Source organism: Trichogramma pretiosum, unplaced genomic scaffold (assembly GCF_000599845.2).
Source record: "Trichogramma pretiosum strain Unisexual culture from Peru unplaced genomic scaffold, Tpre_2.0 scaffold38, whole genome shotgun sequence".
Lineage (NCBI taxonomy): Eukaryota > Metazoa > Arthropoda > Insecta > Hymenoptera > Trichogrammatidae > Trichogramma > Trichogramma pretiosum.
The window spans coordinates 586,669-610,830 of record NW_019641677.1 but is presented as its reverse complement, the minus strand read 5'-3'; the positions used below and the strand labels follow the sequence as shown (position 1 = coordinate 610,830).

The 24,162-nt window shown below is 38.7% G+C and overlaps 4 protein-coding genes across 5 annotated transcripts in view; 3 read left to right on the top strand and 1 right to left on the bottom strand.

Annotated features, from left to right (window-relative positions):
* Window positions 1–8,649: 8,649 nt before the first annotated feature.
* LOC106650685 (plancitoxin-1-like) lies at window positions 8,650–10,775 on the top strand. Its single transcript, XM_014368845.1, has 6 exons — window positions 8,650–8,919; window positions 9,219–9,396; window positions 9,480–10,008; window positions 10,074–10,176; window positions 10,250–10,388; window positions 10,473–10,775. The coding sequence occupies exons 1-6, from the start codon at window positions 8,813–8,815 to the stop codon at window positions 10,620–10,622; spliced, it is 1,206 nt and encodes a 401-aa protein (XP_014224331.1). The 5' UTR covers window positions 8,650–8,812; the 3' UTR covers window positions 10,623–10,775.
* A 191-nt stretch (window positions 10,776–10,966) lies between these two features.
* LOC106650668 lies at window positions 10,967–13,202 on the top strand. The gene is made up of 5 exons (XM_014368815.2): window positions 10,967–11,601; window positions 11,674–11,933; window positions 12,008–12,642; window positions 12,718–12,823; window positions 12,894–13,202. Exons 1-5 carry the CDS (start codon window positions 11,360–11,362, stop codon window positions 13,046–13,048), a joined length of 1,398 nt encoding a protein of 465 aa, XP_014224301.1. The 5' UTR covers window positions 10,967–11,359; the 3' UTR covers window positions 13,049–13,202.
* On the bottom strand, window positions 13,183–15,099 carry LOC106650669 (UDP-GlcNAc:betaGal beta-1,3-N-acetylglucosaminyltransferase-like protein 1). The gene is made up of 8 exons (XM_014368816.1): window positions 14,883–15,099; window positions 14,590–14,812; window positions 14,456–14,520; window positions 14,321–14,386; window positions 14,098–14,261; window positions 13,872–14,027; window positions 13,678–13,807; window positions 13,183–13,600 (listed from the first exon to the last, which is right to left on the bottom strand). Exons 1-8 carry the CDS (start codon window positions 14,898–14,900, stop codon window positions 13,445–13,447), a joined length of 978 nt encoding a protein of 325 aa, XP_014224302.1. The 5' UTR covers window positions 14,901–15,099; the 3' UTR covers window positions 13,183–13,444.
* An 8,159-nt stretch (window positions 15,100–23,258) lies between these two features.
* LOC106650708 (somatostatin receptor type 2-like) overlaps window positions 23,259–24,162 on the top strand; it is a 77,976-nt gene continuing 77,072 nt past the window's right edge. For both annotated transcript variants that reach the window (XM_023460729.1, XM_014368876.2), the window contains exon 1: window positions 23,259–23,524. The gene's annotated coding sequence lies outside the window, so the exon portion shown is untranslated. The remainder of the gene's footprint in view (window positions 23,525–24,162) is intronic.

Genomic DNA, 24,162 nt, shown 5'->3' with positions numbered 1-24,162 from the left:
TTGAATACGCTCGTAAACGAGTGCGTGCGAGTATGTGCACAGAACCGGGGACTTTCTTCAGGCCGCAAAGGGGGTGGGCAGGTTGAGTGGGTGGTTGATCGACGAGCGATTTTCGCAAACGAGCCGGGGCAAACGCCATGATATAATGACTACATATATTATACGCTCGCGCTGCCGAGTCTCCGAGACGATTAGCTATCCATGGTTTACGTGTGCTTTAGGCTGGTGAGCGAGTGTGTGCGTGTGTTTTTGTGCTTCTGCAGGCTCCACGCGTATATGGATCTGTAAAAGGAGGAGCTGGAGAGCAGATTTGATTGGTATACAGCTTTGGTTATAACTATATATATACCTGCAAGAATTCACCGTTTAATATCTTATAGATAGATTAAGCTCCCAGCTGATATATTTCTCGCAAACGCGTATAATCCCTGTCTGCGGCTTTTGGCATGATTTAATTTTCCCTCTGTGGATTTCGCGGCTGCGCGCGCGTTTGTTGATATTTGATCTCTCTCTCTCTCTGCCCCGAGCAAAAGATTTGCGAACCGCTGCAAATCTTCGGAATAGTTGAAACAATCGAGTGCTAGTACATAACCGCACGAGAGAATAAAATCGGCGAATCGCATTCCAGCCGTTGTGTCGGTCTTTGTTTTCACCACGCCACGCGCGCAATTGCTATTCAAATGAGGCCGTTTAAAAATGTATACCCCGTTAAAAAATGCAATCCAACGTAGCAGACTCGCTCTGGCCTCCCCCCGACGAGTAAATATACAAAGGAGTCTGCTGCTGCTGCTGCAGCTGCTTTATGCAATTAAAACATCGGATTCTCTCGCCATTATCAAGTCCGACGCGTTGAATATTCAATTCGAAACGGGCGATCCAGAAGAAACACTCGGGGCTCGGGTGCCGCGGTTATAAGGCCAGACTTGATGGACGTAGTGTACACTGTATTGCAGAGAAAAGAGAGAGTTAAAAGAAAAGCATAACGGCGACGTCACGCCACGCTCGAGCTCCAATTTCAATCGAATTAACGTACATTTTATTCAAACTCGAGACGTTTAATTCGATCGGCTCGATGGCGGCTGCAAGTGGCCATACGAATAGCTCTTCTGTCTAATCAAATTGCAGATGAGTATATATACGAGAACGAAAAGATACTCGGCATTTAAAGATGTATGCCTGAAGTCGCGAGGCAAAAATGCACACCCTTCGTTTCGGTTGTTTCTTTCATAAGATCTACACGACTGCAGAACGCGATAACGATATCGAAGGGATGAGAAAAATGTAGTTTTTTTCTAAGATAAATGATTTTTATAAATGAAACTGGAAATCGAAGCAAATTAATAATTCATTTGCTCAATTTGTGACTGCGCGCGGATCGACCATACAGCTACTTGATCGACTTGAGGCTTTCGCTAGCTTACGTTTATATATACTTTTAATTTCACGAGTTGACAATACGCTAAAATTAATGCGATTACAATATAAGTCTCTGCGACGACTTACAACTCGAGAGATTTTTCCAGCAATGTACTTTCGCCTCGCCGAGTCACTCTCGTGTAAAAAAAATTTCTTTATCTGCCTTTCTTTCTGTTTCAACCCGGCTACTTCTGCTCCAAGACACTCGGACACTTGGAGCCCTGTGTGTATCGCGCACGATTATCTCGATGTAAAATTTTACCTGGCAGTCCCAGTGCGCGGCCTCTGCCTGACTCATCCCTACCCCCCTCCCACCTCTGCGAAATCAAACGGGCATTATATACATATATCGTGGAGGCGAGATGCAAGGAACCTGAGAGAGAGAGAGAGAGAGAGAGAGAATAGTGGAAGCAGATAAGAGCATACATACAGAGTTATAAGCCAGAAAGACAGACGTATAGAGGCTGTATATGTGTGGGAGTGTGAGTGGAGCCAGAGAGAGAGAGAGAGAGAGATAGGCGACGCTCCAAAAGTCTCTCTACATGTATACAGCCGCCGAAGTAAACGTAACACTGCGGTTGAATTTCGCCTAAAAGCCATTGCGAACGACGGAGGCGGCGGCGGGATTCCCTCTTTTGCTTAGCGTGGCAAAATCATACGTTTGTTACGCGTGCGAAAAACGCGCGTATATCTCATTTATCCACGCGATTCGCTTCCATTTATCGTGAAGCTGCGCGCAAAGATTTTCGACGTTTTGCAAAAGTGCTCGATTTACACGGTACCCGGTACTCGTATTATTGGATTCATTACAAAGTGCACAAGCTAACGCACGCTATATGATGAAAACGCGTGCGCTATTCCAACAATTATTTACGAGCGCGTTATGTTACATCCTACGAGAGTATGTTAGCTTTTAAAGCTGCTGAAAAACCAAGATTCTTCTTGCAACTCGAGCTCATACACGTACAATAAATATATTTACAATGGCACGATGTGTTTTATACAGAGATCCCGGAAAATCACGAAGTGTCTGTACGGGCGCGTGCTTGAAAATTTGCGCCAAGAGAGAATAGGCAGCAGCGGCGAGCGACTGCCGACGCGTTTCATCAAGTTTTCGCGGGAGTAGGCGAGAGATTCTATATCCGCATTATAACGAAAACGTCAAAAGCTCACCGACGCAGCGTCGACGTTATAATACAGGTATATATTCTATGTGTAATATAAAACTAGTGCTGCTACTGTGGCGTATAGAATATAGAACCGAAGCTAAATGCATATACGGATGTAGCAGCTTGCGACGTATGGAGTATAAATATAAACGGGTAAGCCGAGCTATTTTTACTTCCTTTTATTTTTATTTTTATTTTTATTTTTATTTTTATTTTTATTTTTTTTTATGTTTTTTTTTTTCGAAAATATTGAAAAGAGCCAAGCGCGTGAATATTATACTGTATGAGCGCCGTATATATATAATAACAATCATTTTCCGTATTTCGCTGAGTAGGACGATGATAACCTCGTATCATGCAGTATATAGTAGGTAAGTGTGACATTGTACGTTTAAATGAAGAGAAAGAGAGAGAGAGAGAACTGCTCACATATACCCGGTAGGATAGAAATTCGCGTTTAAAGCTCGAAGCGCATGAGAGAGAGATAGAGCTTTCTATGTGCGCCGCCCGAGCTTGCGAGCCGAGGCTTGGGAAAAGCTTGGCTTTCGAGCTTCCGCCCACTCGACTATATTGCGCATCCGGCGTGCTAATGCACTCGAAAAGACTCGGCGCTGTACATGTGCAGCAGCAGCAGCAGCAGCAGCAGTGGTGGCACAGAGAGGTCTGGCTCGCTCGTCTTATATTGTGTAAGTGTGTATGTGTATGTAGCACTCCGAGGCGCACACGCGTAGAGAGAAAATCTACCCTTAGTATAGGACTCCTTTTGTAAATACGTTCGAGTTGTACCGACTTGCAGTAACTCTCGCTCTCTTTTTCTCTCCTTTTTCTCTCTCTCTCTCTCTCTCTCTTCGACCTTTCGCGGACACGCTGTTTTTTCAGCTAAAGAGCATAGACCCGCGTCGACGCCGCCACCACCACCACCGCCGCGCCGCTACGGCGAAAGGAAGTGAATTTAAGGCTTTTCATTATATACCGCGCGGTGCAAAAAAGACTGAAAACTTGCTGCGCGCCCCATGCTTGCTGTGCGCTCGCTCGCTTTGTTTTGTTTCGGCTTTCACCCCCTTTTTTCCGCAGTCTCTCTCCTTGCGGCCCGGAAGAGGGAAAATTGACGAAGCCTCGACTACTCGAGTGGTGGCCGCGCGACTTGGAAATGCGCGACTCCGATAAACAATCGCGAGATTTACTCGCGGCGAAAGCTCTGCTGCGGCTGCACGAAAATTTGTCGCGCGTCGGCCCCGCGCGTGCAAGGGGGGAGGGTGGTAATGCGCCTTTGTTTTCTCTCACCCGCAGTACATATACACAATTTACGTGGCGGAAAGCCGACGCACACGTATACACGTATACGTGTATAACACACGGACGAAGAGTCGGTGATTTATTCGCGGCGCATAATTGGTCCATTTCGCATGGCGCTCGTGCATCCCGAGCTTTACGCGCTGCAGGCAGCCTTGGTTCGCGCGAGCGCAAATCTACGTAGATCTAAACACACACACATACAGAAATGCCGTGTATATACGAGCGTGTTTATATGCATCCACGCGTGTGTCTATACAATAGTCTCACCGATATGTCGGGGCGCGACTGATGTCAGCCGCGAGAATTACATTCTGTGCGCGCCTTTTTGTGTGTGTGTTTCGTAGCGGCATCGGCGCGCGATTCTCGATGGATGGGCTTATATTGCACCTCTTTTTATCCGAGAGGTGCCGCGCGAAGGTTGGCGAGCGTGTGTGTGAGGGTGGCGACTCGAGTGAATATATATAGAGAAAAAACAAAAGGCCACGTTCGGCTCGGCGACTTTTCAACTTTTCTTTTTCCTTTTTTTTTCCGGTACAACCGTATATATAAGCCGCGAGTCGGTGATAAATTTTGATCTTTTCGCCGAGATTAACTTATATAACTGGATTCAACGAAATAAATCCACTTTAATGTTCAGCCCCAGATATCAAGCCTGCGGATCGTTGCCGGGCTTTTCGCGCGTAGCAGCAGCAGCTAAAGATATCCGAGCCGATAATCGAGAGGCGTGGAAAAAAATGAAAGAATGTTTCTAAATCATTGCTATTTTCAGCTGAAATGATAAATAATAAAAAAATTAATTCGTTATCTCGTATCGAGAATGGGTATAGAAATCAGCATGATATCAACTGGACCCCTCCGAATTGTTCTTAGGGTTCTTCGTGGGTGCGAGAAAAAACAATTGAACATGACAATTGAAGATTTCCCCACCTTCATGATGGTGTGACGACAGATTTCCCGAAATTTTTGATGTTGATAATTGTCAAGCCTTTTTTCTACAAATCTGGAACTAGTAAACATTTTTAAACAAAATTTTACCGATATTTTTGAAACATTCCTTCTTAACGACTAATCAATATCAAACTATAAAAAAGATTAAAGACACACAATCATAGATTTTTCACAGAACCATCTCTGTAAATGTGGAAGCGAGCTATAAACTAAATATGCATTACTTGTGATCGAATGCTGAAGCATTTGAAGTGTCCCACTCACCAAAAAAAAGTAAAACAGCAAACAAAAACGTACACAGATGAGGAAAAGAAGTCGCTATTGTCGAGTTTAAGACAATTATGTTAAATGCAGAGCGAAATATAGCTTTTTTTATACATGGATTTTTTAATGCCAAAATTGGAAGAGAGTTGTGATGATTCAAAAATTTTTAAAAATATGGAATTATGTCGAAGACGAACTGCTAATATTATTTGCGACGTTATCGGACCAGCAGCAAAGGCACAACTGAGAGAAATTTTAAAAATTCAAAATTTAGTATAATAGTCAACGAAAGTACCGATATAATAGTAGAAAAATCGATGTGTATCATAGTACGTTACTTGGATGCAAAATTGAAAAGATATATAGAATTGATGTGGGACTTAATAAAAGTTTACGTCAATTCAGAGTTTTGTTGCGATGCAGAGCAATCCTCTGATTGGATTATAAATTGATTTGACGGTATTTTGTTGAATAATATTATCAGTTTTTGTTCAGACACGTGCAACGTGACGATGGGCGGAAAAGGCTCTGTTGCAATAGAACTGAAAAAAATTATCCCGCAAATCATCATAGTCAAATGCAGTTGCGAAAATTTATGCGCTCAAAGAGCAATTTCCTGTAATCCAGATAAGTATGAAAATCTGATAAATTCCATATACAAGTACGTTAATTCGAATAGTTTCGCAAGATTTTGACCGTGGAAGTGTATACAAGAAGAAGAGGACTTAAAAGCCACACGAATTTTGAGACCTGCTTTAACTTGGTGGCTGTCATACTGCAGTTGTTTACGTTGTATGCTCCGTAAATGGACAATGTTATGGACAATAATGGGTTAAACGAGTTTAAACCTTTACTAGGAGAGAGCTTCATCGAGACATTTATAATTAATTTTTATATAATTACTAATATAAGGAGCTGGACTGATGTTTCCTTCATTCCGATGAACACCAGTACATGGATTTTGGGAAATAAGAGGAATTTAACGCTCAACCCCGATTGTATATATGAAATTGAATGCGATTTCAAAGGCATTGTGTTTATGCCTTACATATTCCAACACCACTGTTGCCTTTTAATTTTAGACTGCAACAAACAGGAAATCAGTCATTACGATCCACAGAAAACTCAATTTTCAGATCTTGAGTCAAAGATTTTTTTTAAATACTTGAAAAATGTAGTAATAATAAACTCAAAAATTTTAAATGGAAGATAAATTGTCAAAGCGCATGGCATTCCTATTCAAGCAGATTTGTATTATTGCGTTATATATGTCATGAAATATATGAATTTCATAGCATAAATTATAATAATAATAATTATTCGTTAGAATGTCCAGATTATTATAGAGTCATATTGGCTCAAACTATTATTCAAAATTCTTTATCTCTTGCAGGGTGTATCGCTTGTGACAATAAAAATCAAGTTTTATCGAGTTTTCTGAAAACATTGGGGTAGAGTGTGCAGTCGCCTATAGATAGCTAAACTTAACTGCTCAACTTAACTACTTTCTTTGAAAGAATCAAAATTATTTGGTTTGTGCCACCGCTAGGTGACACAAACGCTTTCAAGCACTTTCGAGGGCGAGTTTTACAATTTTTAAGCGTCGAACGTCGCTCGTGGACTTTTCGATTCGACCAGTTTAGTCGAAATGTCATTCGACAGTGACCGCTCGATACAGCAGCATTCGATCGAAAAAAATATGCCCATGGCAAGTCCAAGGTTGCGCTGGGAAGCTTAGATCGGTTTTGGTTTTCATTATTGAAATTGACAATTTTCTATTTTTTTTTTTTTTTGAGAGAGAGAGCGATAGAGTGAGCGATTGAGAGAGAGAGAGTGATTATTCATATATAATTATTGACTTTTTTTTTATTACATTCAACAAGAACACTCAAATATACAGAAAAACATTAAATTCAATAATATCTGTGATTTGAGAGGGATAGGTTGTTTAAATAATTATTGTTTTGCAGACGATACGCACGGAAGAACAGCGCATACTGGATGACGAATTCCCCATCTACATCTGAAAGTGTTGTCCCCAGCGACATTTGGCGCTCGATCATCCTGGCTTCCAGAAAAAGTCGCTTCATAGTTTTCCCTGCAACAAATAAACAATTTACTTATTAATACAGGCTCACTCACAAAAACAAACGAATTAAAATCATTGTTTTGAATTTTTTTTTATAATTAGGTTAGTTGAGTTTAAATTCTTTATATAAAAATGAAATGAACTTGAAAGAGTTCTTGATTTAGATTTAATGAAAATATAAAATTTTAAAAATTATATTACATTTACAAGTGAAAAATCTACAGCTAAAAATGTCGTCAAGGCCTCTGAGGTGCGGCATTTCCAAATACTAGGTTAAAATCGGCCTCGTCTTCTCGTTCGATGGCGTTTGAATGCTCCAGCTCGAATTTTCTTGCTCCGAAATCGAGAGCATCGTAAAATCGGAGTTTAACTTCCTCAAGCTCCTCCGCGTAAATCAATACAAATTTTCAACTACTTCGCGTAAATCAATACAAATTTTCTCCAAATTTGAAGTCATATTTGTCGCAGAAAAATGAAAAAGTTTGTCTACAAGATTCTTTATTCTGTGTTGCATAGAGAATGTCATTATGGATTTGATGAATCAAGTAATGATAACGACATCTCTCAAAGTGGAGGGCCAACTTTCTCATTTGAGAATCAACATTTAAGTTACTGCTACTCAACAAAAATAGATAGTAAAACTATTTGAGTTCAAATAGTTTTCCTTTCATCGCCAGGTGGCTCCAACTCTCAGCAACGCTCCCGCAAGAGAGAAAGCAGAGATGCTGGCATATTAGCATTAGATAATTTATTAAAATTTTACCATTTATATTACGATCATTAAATAGATTTTCCCCACTCTAACCTAAAATACGCAACTTTGCCGCTAATTTTAGGCTCTCGTAGGAAAAAATATTATCTCAAACTGGTGCAGATATGGTTTTTTAACAAAACTCGTTACAGCACTCGCCTTCGGCTCGTGCTATAATCCCTCGTTTTGCTAAAAAACCATATGTGCACCCGTTGAGAAATATACTATTTATTTTATATAATCATGATAAAATTAAATTTAAGTAAAGTATACGATGTAGCTGGCCGAAGTCACGATCAGTCAAACTTGGGCTATTTCTCATTCTCTCCAAAAAATGATTATTTTTATTTTGCCTTGCGAATCAAAAACAAGATTGCAGCTCGTAGGCGCACATAGGGGCTCACGCATAGGCAGTTCTTGTTGTTTTTTCCACCGCTGCCTATCGTTCGCTGTCTCTCATTCTCTCATTCGTAATACAAGATGCACCGGTTCGATTTATTCCTCGCAACGAAAGATGGCGCTACCGAACGCGCAGCTCGACTGTCATCAAAGGCTGCTTTGTACACGCTATATGCATAGTCGAGGATATCGTGTTAACAAGGTATGTATCATTATATAGATATATAGGCACGAGTTACGCGCAGTTGGCGTGTGAGGCAAGCAATCGAAAATAATGCTAAACGCTGACCAGTAGTAGTGGAGTTATCATGCGTCAGTCGAGTCGAACAAAGAGAAACAAAATAAGAACTGCTAAATTAATCGGATTTCAATTATGCGTCGAGTACGCAGCCCGACGTTACGATTAGAACAGAGATCGTTCGCTCGATTGCAGTTGTCCGCGTGATTTTCTTTTTCATCTCTTTGACGTAGTTGGACACGATGCGACAGTTCGTTCTCGCAATTTTATTAGTTTTAACTCTTGCACAGAGTTACAGGTCGAGCTCGGTACTACAGTGCAAAGGAGAGAAAAATCAAGATGTGGATTGGTAAGTAAATGATGGAATTTAACAAAAATTTAACATCGAAGCTTATGTGAATCAAGTAATACCATATGTTTTTGATAAATAATTTGTTCAACTTCAATACTCGATGTAGTGTAGCATAAAATGAATATTTGTACATTTTCAATTTTGCTGAGCACAGGATAATTTAGTTTATTATTTATATTGATCAATAATCAATGATAATTAAAATAAATAAAACTATAAATTTATATAATAAATAAACCTGTACTCCATTAATTAAAAAATTGAACCTAATTCATTAAAATCGTATCTTTTTACAGGTTTTTGTTGTACAAACTACCCAGATTACCAAAAAGTAGTAACAAATTGATAAAACAAGGAGTAGCTTATTTATACATGGATAGCAGTAGTTACAAATACGGATGGACGTTATCCAGCAAAGACATAAGTAAAAACAATTCGATACCAGCTTATACCCTGTCGCAGTTTTACGATGACGTGAGTTATCTACCACTTCAAAATTATACATATGCAACGATCTATAAGCACCAATTGTGTTTATCGAAATTTTCCGTACGCAGAAAAGCGCGGCTGACTCTCTGTGGATTTTGTACAACGACCAGCCGCCCAATCTACCTGCCAGACTGACCAACGGTCACGCCAAAGGCGCAGTGATCACCGATGGAAAGGAGGGATTCTGGCTGATACACAGCGTGCCGAATTTTCCGCCTCGGCCGAACACCGGCGAGGACGTGTCGCGATCGAAGACCGACAAAGTTGAATCGGGAGTACGAGTCGATCGCACCGATAAGGATTACCCATCGGGCGGATACTCGTATCCGTCCTCGGGACGAGCCAACGGCCAGAGCTTTTTGTGCGTGTCCACGAGCGAGGAGAGCTTCAACTCGATCGGCAAGCAGCTCATGTACAATCAGATCGTCGTCTACAGGCGAAACATGCCCAAGCAGTTGATCGATAAATTCACCACGCTGGTCGACGCGGCTAAACAAGTGCGCGTGAGGAGTCCGCCGTACTATCGTATGGCCAATTTTAACTCTAAAAATGGAATGAAATTCACTTCGTTCGCGAAGAGCAGCAAGTGGGACAGAGGTGAGAATTCTAATACACGCGATTCGATAAGTGTGAAAATTTACTTGGTTTTTTTCATGTCGCAGATTTGTACGATGATTTCGTCGCCGTAGAATTGAATGCCGACCTCTACACCGAGACTTGGATGAACGGACGTGGAAAACTACCCTCGGATTGCAACGCTACAAGGTGAGACGATTGTTCTATTCTTTTTTATCGCCTCATCGACAAGATATAATTATAACGAATTGAATCTACGCAGGGTCATGAACGTTCAATCGATATCTCTGCCGAAAGCTGGCGTCAGCTTCAAGAGCACCCACGACCATTCCAAGTGGGCCGTATCCATCGATGGTAAAAGCGCGCGATCGTGGGTGTGCGTCGGCGACATCAATCGCGCGGTAGGTTGAAATGGAAATTCAACGACTCGCGTGCAATTTTGCGTTTGTTTCGAATATTTCTTGGCTCATATTGTAATATTATAGGACACGCAATTCGAGCGAGGTGGAGGAACAGTTTGCCTGAACTTACCCGAGGTTTGGAAAAGCTATCGCGACTCCGTGGACGACGTCGAGCCATGTCCGATGAAGCGGAGAGGTGGACTTTTCAAACGCATCGAGTCCTGGATCGGATGACACAAACACTCAACCACGACACACAATACTCAAATTATTCACTAAGCACTCGATGAAGGATATTTTTGATACAAACGAAATAAATTAGTTACACTTTTACTCTACTCATGTGTTCACTTTGACGATGCAATAAAAGTTTATTTGTAAACATTATCTCACAACTTACATAGAGCTCATCACTCTTTGTCGACTTACGTTAGTATCAACGCTTGGGAACAAAATACGATACACAATTTTGCGCGGGTTGCTGCGATGATGATTCAACTGTAACCTACTTTCAAAATCGAAACAACTGCAGTCGAACGAGCGCAGCAGTTTGCACAACTCTTCTTGCATTCAGCACTAATGTATCAATGAATCAACGAGATACTTATCTTGTAAATGAATTAATCTTCAGACATATTCCACGTTTAAGAGCGGTTTGACAAAAAGACACTACCAACCGACGGTAATAATTCAAATCGCGTGAGCTCGCGAATTGGATCGATCGTTCGAGCTCACGCGTGCACACACCGGACTGGAGCCGGCAACCGGCTCATAACATTGCAATTGGCGCTTTAACAGTTTGAGGTTACAAACACGACGAGATCGCCCCGAAAAGTTTTCATGTACCAGTCGACTGTGTGTGGACATTCAACTGAGTGAATGATACCCCGTTCAATTGTGCCTATTTTTGTGTTGATTGTTGACCTGTTAGGAGTTTTACTGTTTGTAAAGTGATTAAAAAAATAATAAAAATGACGAGGCACGATTTTAGGGTGAAAGTCGACCTGTCTCGCGTTTTCAAAGACGCTCGACGATACAGCTGGATATTCGTCGATAGCACCAAGATTTTCGATGTCAGGCATTTGGCGAATCGTGTGCAGGAGGTTTTCGGTGTGAGTCAGCCCTTTCATCTGTTGTCGACGCACGAGGACACCAATGTTTTTCTGCCCTTGGACGAAGATGTCAGGGTGTTGGAAAATAATGACACTGTTCTGTAAGTTGTTTTTGGCAACCTGTTATCTTTGTACTCTTGGTTGAATATCTAATTATGAATTTAATGTTGTAGGATTGTACCTGGTACTGGTATCAATGAGTCTAGTGAAGTAAGTAGTGGAGTAAAGAGAGGAATGAACTATGAGGAACTGGAAAAAGACATTAGTGTCAAATATAAACATCCACGTCATGATCCTGAATTAAATTTCCCCAATGGTTTTGAAAAAGAAGAATTTGAGACAAGCAAAATAAGTCAAAATTTAGATGCATCTACTCCATATTTGTCGGATAAGTCATACATGACTACAAACAATATAACAATTAATAAGACAGGTGTGTATTCAATAGTGGATTCTATGTCCCTTTCTGTAACGATGTGTTTTCTAATAATTAATTGCTTTTTACAGATCTGGCAGCAAATAGCTTTTATCGCACTGCTTTACATGACACAATGGAAGTTGAAACAAATGATTCTAAAATGGCTGTTAATGGTGACAACAGCGTCAATAGTGTGAATGATGATAGTTTAGTATCTACAAAAAGAAAAAGAGTTCGTTCAAGGAAAAAGAAGACAAAAGATGCAACTATATCTGAAAGTGATATATCCATGAATGAAACTAACAATAAAAAACCAAAAGTGGTTAGTTCTGTTTTGTTGCCATCTGGAAAACATATAAGGTTTGAAGGACTCGATGATGATAGTAGCGAATTTTCTGAATCTAACAATTCAACCATAAATACAAGTAGTAAAACACAAGTAAATGGTAGTAATGGAGTTAAGAATAATGCTGCCATTAAAAATGATTTATCAAATTTACTTAGTATGGGGCAAAGTTCAACACCTTTGACATTCTCTTATAAAAAACCAAGAAAAGAAATGAAAATAAGTGAAAAGTTGATTGAAGTCAGTGATAGTATGGAGTATCAAAACTTCAGTAATAAACAAGAAAATCAGAACTCCAGTATAAAACAAGCAAATGGGCAGGAAAATTCCCAATTGGCTCCTCCAGCAACACCTGAACCTGATACTTATTCCTTTAAGGTACACTATTTATCATTTAATTATACTTTAAAAGTTGATATTATTCATTTATATTGTTAAAATTTTAAACCTTAGGTCTTCAGAATATCAGAAAATTATACTCCTCAAGTGTCTAGCGTTATTCTAGGAAGAATTTTAGCTCGTTCTAAAGAAGGATCTCAATTGACAATGAAAATTTTACGTAAGTTGGTCAAATGCATGAGACTATATAAAGTTTTAAATAATTTTTTTCATAATGTTATATTTTTTAGATGGCAAAGACCAATTAAGAGATCCTGAGGGAAAATTTGCTTTACCAAAAGAAGATGAAGAAGATGAAGTTGACAAAGATAATGATATTATAACTATAGAGAAAGAAAAACTCTTAGAGTTCACTAAAATCAAAGCATTAGATACATCTCTATAAAATTTTTACAAAGACACAAGATTCTAAGTCTATGATGTTACAAATTTGTTTTTTCTTAGTTTTGTAAGTGATGATTGTGTTTTGTGTTTAACTTTAAGTAACATAACTCTTTGTGATAAAATAATTGCGATGACTCTTTAGAACTTTAAAGTTTATTCTGCTTTTAAGCATCTTTTCATCATAAAAATCTGTTTTTTAACAATTTTTAAGTGTAAAATATAAATTTACAGTCAAATACTAACATTTTATACTTTTAATTAAAAAGTATGTAATCTGTTCCTTCTTTTAAATCTAAGGACTTGAGATTTTCTTCAAATTTTCCATTAGTCATATCCTAAAAATGAGAGATTTTTAAATTTATGTAAATTAAATAACTGTGTAATAGTAAACCAAAATTCATACTAATTTAACACAAATAACAAATGGAGGCACTGCTTCCGAAAAATGTATAATAGGAATAGAATTTATAACTTTTCTTTGGTGAGAATCATAAGGTGCATATTTTTGTCCAATTTTTTTTTCATCAATGTCACATAGTGCTGTAACTTTGTTCTAAAATTTATTGCAAATAATTCTAATTAATACGAATTATATTTTTGATTAAAAGTGTTTTCTAAAAAACAACTCACTTGCAAATCATTATTTAATGCTCGATAAAAATGTCTTCCTTGTTTACCAGCATTCCAAATTGTAAAATTAGACCATTCACACAAGACTTGATTAATTAATCTACTCAGTCTTATTTTAAATATTGTTTCCCTGCAAAAAGTGATATGTATATTATAACTATTTGGTTACAATTGAAAGCATTAAAATACATTACTGTTTTATAGAAAATGTTGTTGCTTCAGGATGATATGTATAGTTCAAAACCACTTCATCAGTTCTCAGAACTTCTCCTTTGTTATCTAAATGTGAATAGAAAAATAGCAAGTCTTCTGGTGTTCCTTGTCCATTCTCACAAAAACCTCCAACCACACTAAAAATGTTGAAATTAGTTAATTATCTTAATAAATAAGTATGACTTAAATGTATATTAATAAACTAACTTTAAAAAAACATTTCTGTGACAAAACCATGTTGGCATTATTACAGTTGGTCCATGAGAAGTATAAATTTGAAGCCTTAACTGTTCTGAGCTTAAATTATTTGCCCATCGAGAAAATCTTTCTGTAGAGTTTTCTGGTACCCTCTTAAATCTTCCACCAACTATCTGAATGATTAATTCTGAATTATAATCAAAGTAGCTTTAACACGATTGCTCATACTTACTGCACTTTTATTTCTCTTCGCTAACTCATACTGAACTTGAATTCTTTGTGGATGCATAGTATCATCCTAGAAAAAAGGAACAACATTCAATATGGCATAATAATGAAAAATAGATGAATTAAAAATGCACTCAACAACATCTTGAAAACATAAGTATGTTCCAGTTGAAATTTCAATTGCTCTATTTTTTGCATAACCGACTGTAAACACATAAATGTCAAAAAAAACATTAATATCATAATTGAACTATTATGAAGCTGATATCATACCTCCTTTGGGTTTGCCTGAGAGATTTTTAAATACTTTCAGTGGTATAGACAATTTTTTCAATTTTTTTCCCCAACTTTCTAGATTGCTCAATGTTTTGTCGGTGCTTGCATCATCGCATACTGCTATTTCCAGATTAATCAATGATACAACGGTCTGATTAATAATAGAATTGAAGCAGGAATCAATCCAATTTTCTCCATTATAGATTGGTATAATTATTGACTGAAATAAATGTTTTATAAATAAGTCACGCACAACGAAAATTCAATTTTTTTAATAAAAAATACCATACCACTGTTGGTTTGTACATTTTCAAATCTCGTCAATCCATGGGAGTATTTCATGATCACAGAAACAAAAGATAATCTATTAATAGACCATCAAGTTTAATGTACACTCCTTATCAAAAATTCAACCATGTCTAATATGGTTTATGGAAAGATTTCAGTATACCTGGAGAGCATAATTATACTCTCATTGAGTACACTATTTGATGACATCTGCTACAATATAAACAAACAAGCTGTGTTATGATGCAGATTGTGTGTTTAGCGTGTCGAAGAAAGTCGATTATGTCGCTTGCAAGCACGATTCGTGCATTTTTTATCGTGCCTCGGAAACTGCGTTACCAACCACTGGCTACGTTATCAACGTCGCATATTCGATTTTGCGAACCGATATTTTCATCCTTGAATCTGCAGATGTCACTTTGATGTAGCGATCGGATAAAAAATTTAATTTTGTATAATAAAATCGTATTTAGTAACTCGATTCAAAAATATTTATTTAAGAGCGAAATAAAATTAAAGAGCTCAGTAATTTTTATATGACTGCATTTATTTTATTTCCGCATGGGCTAATTTTATTACGCGTTGACATGATATTTTCGCAAATTTAATGTTACGATACATTTTTAAAGGCGCAATTAGAGACAGCGAAATGGCACTAAAATCTTTTAATAAGTTATTATTTTATTCGTGTCAAACACACGATAACATATCATAAAAATAAATATATCATATCTTCTTGTGTCAGGTCAGGTCATAATATTCGAATTACATCCAAGTAATTAGATCACACACGAAATAGAATTATCAGAAATAGTACTATTCTGGCTCGCAGATATATTATCATTATCAATCTTGATGTAAGTCAATAATTGACGTTCGAATTTACTTCGAGTGCATGTAGTACAACTTGAAAATATACGAAAGCATATAAAATATTACTCGCATCCATTTTCAATTTCTTGCCTCGGACGGGTGAACGTTATGTAGAAGATGGATCAGCCGCGAGTATTCAAGAAAATTCGACGAATATCAATCGGGCGTGTACACACTTTTTTTTCGAGCATTGAATAATCACTTCGAAACGTCGATAACGATTGAGTTTTATGATAGCTCGAATCGAAGTGTATATAAAAATGATCCGAAAGAATATTATTTTTCTCGTGTAATGATGAATTAAAGCCCGTCGTAATCAATAAGCTGTCGCAACTATGAAACATACATCGAAGAAAAACCCAAGGACCATATTATAACAGCGAGTGACTTTGCGCCGATTTATGCATCGTATATAATATATTTCGTCCGTTCGGTATATTATATGGATACACGTGTTCGCGTAAATGCCTCCTTTGTGCGGGCGAAAAAAAAACCTGCCGCGTGCAGCTCGACGAGTCTTCTTCTTCCTTTCGGCTCGGCGAACATCTTATTATTTTTTCCCTCCCATATAACGCCGCGTATACTACATATAATACAGACACAGAGAGAACATAGATGGAGCAGAGGACAAAGCAGCGAGGATTCTTGTGTATGACTTATAATTTCTTTCTTCGCCGTCCTTCATTGCGAATACAAATGGAAAAGAAAATTGTTTTCGAGCTTCGGACTGATTATCACTTCTTTTCTTTCTTTCTTTTTTGACCTGCCATAGTCGGATCATTTGTCAGTGTCTCGAGAAAATCGAGTGCGAGAGCAACAGCTTGAGGGTCAAAAGAAAACAATAAACAAAAAAAGCCGTGTATTAAAATATGTATGAAAAAAAAAAGAATCGATCGATCTCTATCGCGAATCAAAATCCATCCGCGCGAGCTTTTTTCTCCCTCTTTGTTTATGCATTCGGTCAGAAATAACTCACGAGATTCCTAAGGCGTAGCAACAACTCGGTCGGCGATCGGCGTTGTAAGCACATATGATTCATGTTCATGTTCCATTCAGAACTTTACACCCTCGTGTAGGCACAGAGAGAGAAAGTTGGGATCCGCGAGCGAGCTAGTTTACTTTCTACGTGTTGTACCATTATATACGTACACAATGTTATAAGGAGCTGCGGAGAATCGAGAAGGCCTCGAGAGTTTTGTTTTCATAACGCGGCCGGCCTCTGTATCCAAGTTTCCTCTCTGCGCCTGGTGTACATTTTCCCTTTTACGTAATGCACAATCAATCGCGCCTCGGCGGCCGGGCGCCACAAGAGAGATATATATATAGGTACACGTAAAATATAAAATTACCTAATTAATCGGGTGAGGCCGCAGCGCAGACTGGGATCGTAAAATAGATCGTGTTGCGTGTCGAGCTTGCGCGGCGCGGGGGTGTGGGGTATTATGTCAGTGAGCTGCTGATCTCCGTGGCGGTGGTGACTGGTACGGTGCTTTGATTTCGCGCAGATGAGTCCGCGTTATGCTCGTTACGAACGATCTTCTCCTCTGAACAGATAATGGACGCTCGAGCGGGGGGGCCACTTGAAAAATACTTTTTGTTGTCGTCGACGTCGGACCGTTCCCGGGGGCTCCTCTTTGTCTGTCGTCGATTTTCCCCGATACATCGATGACAAAGACAGTAGTAGAGGACAGAGAGAGATATATACACGCGTAAAAGGAGGTAAAAAGTCCACTGCAGCTGGGAGATTTCGTTATAGAATTTCCTGTGTATAGCGCAAACGAAAGAAAACCATAACATATAGATTGATCCGGGACTTTTTTGTGTCTTACTTTTCGTCATTTTCGTTGTTGCTGTACAGCTCGTGCAAAAATCTGTTTTTCTTATTTTGCGCGTATTCTATGAACGATTTATTTGTATCTAGGCACGAGTTTGGCAAAAAGATTCATGTAAAACACAATCATATTGGCTAAATTTTTATTAAAATTTTAGGAAAACATCCATATAAATATCCATATATATTTACAATTTTCAAGAAAAAAAAATCGCGCTTTTTATTATTTCACTGACGAAATGCTTTCTATTCTTTGAGAACAATGACTGCAATGAGTTGGAGACAAATTCATATATGTAGGTAATCAATTATTCATAAAGACTGGTTTATCATCTGACGTGAATTTTTGATTATGAAAATAATAAACTTGAAATATTCGAAAGTTCATACAAAAGCAAAGCGATAAGCTTTGTTGGCTTTCCGACCTTCATGTATTGCATTTTGGTGTCTAATCAAGTTACTTATATCACTAAATTTCTTTTCGCACTTTTCGCATGCGTAACTTTTTCGTTTCGTTTTCGTGAACTGTTCTTTGGTGCGAGTGCAAATTTGATTGAAATCCAAACTTCTTTTCGCACTTATCACATCCGTAATGTTTGCGACCTTCGTGGATTGTTTGTTCTTTGATGGTTGAGCCAATTTGATTTTCGTGTAAATACCTTCTCGCACTTTTCGCATGCGTAACTTTTTCGACCTTCGTGAACTGTTCTTTGGTGCGAGCGCAAATTTGATTGAAATCCAAACTTCTTTTCGCACTTGTCACATCCGTAATGTTTGCGACCTTCGTGGATTTTTCTTTGGTGGTTGAGCCAATTTGATTTTCGTGTAAATTTTTTCTCACACTTGTCGCATGCATAATCTTTGCGACCTTCATGGACTGTTTTTTGGTGTCTAAGAAAAGCTGATTTAAATCCAAATTTCGTTTCACAACTGTCACATCCGTAATCTTTGCGACCTTCGTGGATTGCTTTTTGATGTTTAAATAAAGCCGATTTATATATAAATTTTTTCTCGCATTTGTCACATTCATAATCTTTGTGACCTTCGTGGACTGTCTTTTGGTGTAAGAAAAAATTTCGTTTTTTTCCAAATTTCTTCTCGCACTTGTCGCATGCGAAATCCTTTCGACCTTCGTGAACTGTTCTTTGGTGGAAGAGCAAATTTGCTTGAAATCCAAATTTCTTTTCGCATTTGTCACATCCGTAATCTCTTCGACCTTCATGGATAGCTTTTTGGTGTTTGATTAAATTGCTTCGTACACCAAATGTCTTTTCGCATTTGTCACATGCGTAATCTTTGCGACCTTCGTGGACTGTTTTTTTGTGTAAGAGTAAATGCGGTTTTTGTCCAAATTTCTTCTCGCACTTGTCGCATGCGTAATCTCTACGACCTTCATGGACTGTTTTTTGGTGCATACGCAAAGTCGGTTTTTGCCCAAATTTCTTCTCACACTCATCACATGCATAATCTTTGCGCCCATTGTGGACTGTTTTTTGGTGTTTGATCAAATTGCTTCGTACACTAAATATCTTCTCGCATTTGTTGCATGGGAAATCATTGCGATGCCCATGGACTGTTGTCATGTGCATGAGCAAATTTGATTTTTGCTCAAATTTCCTTTTACTATTATCGCATGCGAAATCTTTCCGACCCTCGTGTACTGTCTTTAGGTGCAAGAGCAAACTGGGTTTAGTATCAAATCTCTTTGCGCACATTTCACATAAATAATTTTTGAAAACTTCGTGGAATATTTTGTTGTGCTTGAGTAATGTTGATTTATTTTCAAATTTTCTCTCGCACTTGTTGCATGTAAAATTTTCGCGATCTTTGTGTTTTAATTTTTGATGAGTAAACAAACTCGATTTTTTCACAAATTTCTTCTCGCACTGATCGCATGCAAAATCGTTGCGGCCTTTGTGTTCTGATATTTGGTGTCTACTCAAATGACTTCGGAACTCAAATTTCTTTTCGCACTTGTCGCATAAATAATCTTTTTGTTCATTGTGAATTATGTCTTGATGTGTTATCAAACTTGATTCTAGTGTAAATGTCTCTTGATAAATACCACAATGGTATTTTTTGTCGTCTGAAACAACAATGTCCTGTTCACTTGAATTATTTTCCAAGACAGCTACCTCGAATTTCTTCTCACTTTTATCCATTTTGGTACTTAAAATAAACGATGGATTGATCTATTTAGTATTACAGAAATTTAATGAATAAAATTTATCTTTTGATTTGATAACTGGTTTTAGATTGAGAAAGACAACATTTAAAGTGATTTGTTTCTATATAATCTTAATCAGTCATGTTTAAGGAATGATGTCCAATTTGCTTATGATCGTATTGTTTACAATTAAGTTACCGATTTATCTGTTTATACATTGCTTTCCCGATTTAAACCAGTTCTAGCTTGAAGACTCGATAATCGGGGTAAGGCAGCGAGGGGGAGCTGGAGGACTCTTATTTTAATCATCCAAAAGATTATAAAACTGTATGATAATGGATCGACGTTCGTACATATCACGATGTTTCCTTTAAAATTACTCCTACTTAAATACTAAAATTTTACTTTTTCTCTTTTGGTTTTCAAATATTTGATCACATGCCATCTAGTGGTAATTCATGTACTATTTTGCGTGCCTGAAAAAGAGAGTCAACATACAAGGAATACAAGGAAAACATGCTTGTAAAATTTCAGAATAAAGTAAAGTTTTGTACTTTTGGAGCATAATGCGTTTTCATTTTAATGTACCCTTGGTAGAAATCGAACCTTTTTTCGGCATTAATGAAACGAATTAAGGACCATTTATTGGCCAACTCCCCGAATCGGTCATTTAATGGCCAATAAATCGTCAACAAAACGTTTCATTCATACTCTGAAAGGTTAAATTTCTGCTAGGGATATGTTCAATGTCGTATAAAGTCACATTGGTCATGTACATTCGCAGAATATTCACTTAAATTTTAATACTCGAACCACTTAATTAGTTTTAATATTGGTACTTTATTTTTCAAATAAAAATCATTGGTTTTCAAAAGTACTACAGCAAACATTAAAGTAAATATTATGTAAAAAGTCATGAAGGGTAATTTAGAAAATTAGGTCATTAAAAGCACTTCGGTATGCCATAGAATATTCCGATACAAACATATCTATTGAAAGTGCTTCAAATTTACAGTCGTATGAATTATTTTCCACTCTTTTGAAATTGATAGATGTACTATTTTGATCGAATTGACTACATTTATTTGTTTCGCTCGAAAATTTTTCGATTGACTTACCTAATTTAAACATCTAATTCAATAAAATCTTTTTTTAACACTGCGTGCGCGAAACACGGGCTTTCTAACCTTAAATCGTCAGAAAACCCTAGTTTCTCGCAAGCAGAGTTAAAAAATATCGTTTGCAACTAGTCCGCGAGGAAGTTGACTCACCCAGGAGTCTTTGCACCCTCGCTACGCTCGGGTGTAAACAACTCCTGGATGAGTCAACTGCTTCGCGCACTTGTTACAAAATATACTAATCTGCAAATATCATATAATTTTACTGAAATTAGTTCTTTCAATCCAATAAATAATTATAATTACTGTAAAATATTTAATAATAACTACTTGATAATAACTTACTTGATTTCAATTATAAAAATACAGTCGATAAAATTGAGCGCTTCGTGCATGTTAATAATAACATTTTTTAGGTATTTATTACGATTTTTTGAAGCTACTAATTATATTTATCTATATAGAATAAATATTTTGCCCTGAAGATTCAATTTTTGAAGTAAACCAACTTATGATCAAACTGTTCCCGATTTAGTTAAATTTGTTTCAATAAATTATACTGAATCGACGGAACATAATTTATTTTCTCAGTGTGCCAGTATAGAGATGGAAAATGAGAAACAAAGATGCGTTTTGGAAGGAAGAAGTATGTCAACATCAAACGATCGCGCGCCGCATTCGACTTTGTATTATACACTTCGAACGAGCCATTCGCAGACTTTTCTGTGTATGATCAGATACGATTTGCCTCTAACGGAGAAAAATGAGAGAGAAAGACGTCCGCGCGCCGGCAAGAATATAAAAAGCTGCAGAAGCAAAAGTATCGTTTCGATCCGTCGTACGCACGCACCCGTATATAGTAAAGCTCCTCGTGCTGTGCAAAAGCCCGCGCCAGATCGACCGAGCTTATTATTGTTGCTGGGTATTTTATATCCGCTCGTGTATCGTCGAGCGATTCTTTTTTACGCAGCGGCGATAATCGACGTTCGGCGTTTCTGCGCGTAGCAGCTGCAGCATACCGAAAGACGTATGCGCGTAATTTTTTTCGTCGTGATTTACTCTCGATCTTTAGCCATGCGCCGATTCTCGACTACGATACTCAAGGTACACGGCGCTGTAATTTCAATTTTTACTCTCGTACTTTCACGTACCGAAGTAATTCAGTTAATCATGTTAGTATAAATAAGTGGTATGTAGCACACCTTCGGCTAATTTTCTTTTTATTTATATTATATATTGACACTAAGATGTTGCGAGCCGAGAGCTAATAAAGTGTCCCTCATAAAGCTCAACTCACACACGGGGTTCGGCGTGGAATACAATAGGACGCGTGAAACGCAATTGTCGTATATCGTCGTATCGAATTGCTAATGACGATTACTCGAGCTCGAGCTTTATTCATTTTATCGATGTATCCGCTCGCTATATACTTACGGTATTAAAGTCCACAAACCGTGGGTAAAACTATATCATTGGCTTTGTCTCTCGTTCGCGCACTTCGTGCCTCGTAAATAAATACTGTATATATAAACGCGTGTGTGCGGTATTACCACGCGTAAATTAGCTTCTCTGTACGTACATTGTAAATGTGCATCTCTTATAAAATCTCGTGGTTCACTCAACGCTGCTATACAGACTCGTACTCGGAGAAAATAGCCATCGATGATTATTATTTTTCCCCGATTCCTCGAAAAGATCGCGTATACATACAAGCGAATGGAAAACCGGTACAACGAAATACGCGTATATATAGTGTACAGAGCTTCGCGCTTCGTATCCAACTCGTCTATCGCGTGTTATACGCGGCGAGCTTTTGTGCTTGCGGCGTCATATGCGCGCGCGCCAGCCAGCGAAAGCTCGTCGCCCCTCCTCCCGTGGCATGCAGCGCGGCGAGCATCTATCGCACACACAGCGCGTATACTGCTGGGTTTTGCGTCGGCGAAATATATACATGTATATATGGACGGCGCTGGATCCTAATGCTCGGCCGCCGCGCGCTGCCGAACCAGCGCCAGTTGTCGCTCCGACGCCGCAAAGACGCGATCCTCTCGCACACGCTCGCGCCCTTGTGCGATCCGACTCTGTATTCCATGGGGTATCCCTGTAAGCTGTGATCGTGATAGTAATAATCGTGTTTCGTCGACTTAGAGAAGTTGAGATAAATGTCGAGATCTACGTTGTAACCAACGAGGGTGTGAAAATCGTGACTATTATCGTGAGAAAATAAAAATTTTTTGTCGGTGCCGGGTGTCTCGTCAATCCGTTGAGGCACGAGGGAGACACAGCTGCCAAGTGCGCCGCGCCACGGTATGAATTTTTGACAAACTCTCTCGCTTGCTCGGTCGCAAGCTCCTGCGTTGCTATATAAAGTAACGTGTGTCCGCGCGCTTGTGTCCGTGTGTGCGTGCGAGCTGCACCTGTTGCTTTTGAAACATCGTCGTCGTCGTTGCGAAAATCGTCGCGCCAAATGTGTGTCAGTGTGTGCGCGTAAGTGTGCTACACAGAGAGTGCGATACCGAAAAAATAAATAACTGAGGCTGCCGATGGTACCGTAGGCGAGATTCGTCGTAGCTACATTTTAACGTCGTCATCGTCGTCGTCGACGCCGCCGGGGGAGCGTATCGCCGGCTCAGCGGAGCGTAGAAAATTCGACAGGTAAGGATGCATTTTCGCACGTATCGAGAGAGTATAATCGACAAACTTCCGGCGAGGAAAAAAATCGAAACTTATATATGAATGCGTCAGATATTTTTCACGATCGGAAATCCTTTAAATGAAAATCGCTCATTACATAATCCTTTTTTATTCGCAATTACGCGTCATTTTTCCCCTCGTTTCTGCATGCCTCTATCTATCTTCTATGTCTACGACGTTAATTCGCATCTTCGATATCTACAAGTGCGACGAGCGTACACGATCTCACCACCACCCCCACAGAGAGCCCAGAGGTAGTGTAAGCGCGCGAATCCATTGGCTTCGATACGTTCGAGATTCGTTCTTAACCCGGATAGATAAGCTGAGAAATGTTAAGCTTCTTCTTCTTCCTCGTGGCACCAAACGACGAGATTTACTCGGTCGTGCGTTAATATAAAGAGTCGGTGCGATGCACCGGGGCGAGATAGTAAACAGAAGCTGCTGGGAAAAAGCTCGACTCCTCCTCCTCCGACGCGAGACGCAATTGCGACAACGGACGGCAGCAAAGCAGCAAAGCAGCAGTGCGAGATCGACAAGGTGTGTAGCCCCTGCTGCACTATATATATATAATGTGCACAACACCGGAGAGTAAATTGGTA

What these genes read in the sequence shown, in the direction of transcription:
- LOC106650685 (XM_014368845.1), top strand. Translation starts at nt 8,813, where the DNA reads ATGCGACAGTTCGTTCTCGCAATTTTATTAGTTTTAACTCTTGCACAG. An exon ending in TGTCGCAGTTTTACGATGAC is followed by an intron (nt 9,397 to 9,479) that starts GTGAGTTATCTA and finishes TTCCGTACGCAG; the next exon opens with AAAAGCGCGGCTGACTCTCT. An exon ending in TCGGCGACATCAATCGCGCG is followed by an intron (nt 10,389 to 10,472) that starts GTAGGTTGAAAT and finishes GTAATATTATAG; the next exon opens with GACACGCAATTCGAGCGAGG.
- LOC106650669 (XM_014368816.1), bottom strand. An exon ending in CACAGAAATGTTTTTTTAAA is followed by an intron (nt 14,028 to 14,097) that starts GTTAGTTTATTA and finishes CAACATTTTTAG; the next exon opens with TGTGGTTGGAGGTTTTTGTG. An exon ending in CATTAAATAATGATTTGCAA is followed by an intron (nt 13,601 to 13,677) that starts GTGAGTTGTTTT and finishes AATAAATTTTAG; the next exon opens with AACAAAGTTACAGCACTATG.
- LOC106650668 (XM_014368815.2), top strand. Translation starts at nt 11,360, where the DNA reads ATGACGAGGCACGATTTTAGGGTGAAAGTCGACCTGTCTCGCGTTTTC. An exon ending in GAAAATAATGACACTGTTCT is followed by an intron (nt 11,602 to 11,673) that starts GTAAGTTGTTTT and finishes TTAATGTTGTAG; the next exon opens with GATTGTACCTGGTACTGGTA. An exon ending in ATTGACAATGAAAATTTTAC is followed by an intron (nt 12,824 to 12,893) that starts GTAAGTTGGTCA and finishes TATATTTTTTAG; the next exon opens with ATGGCAAAGACCAATTAAGA.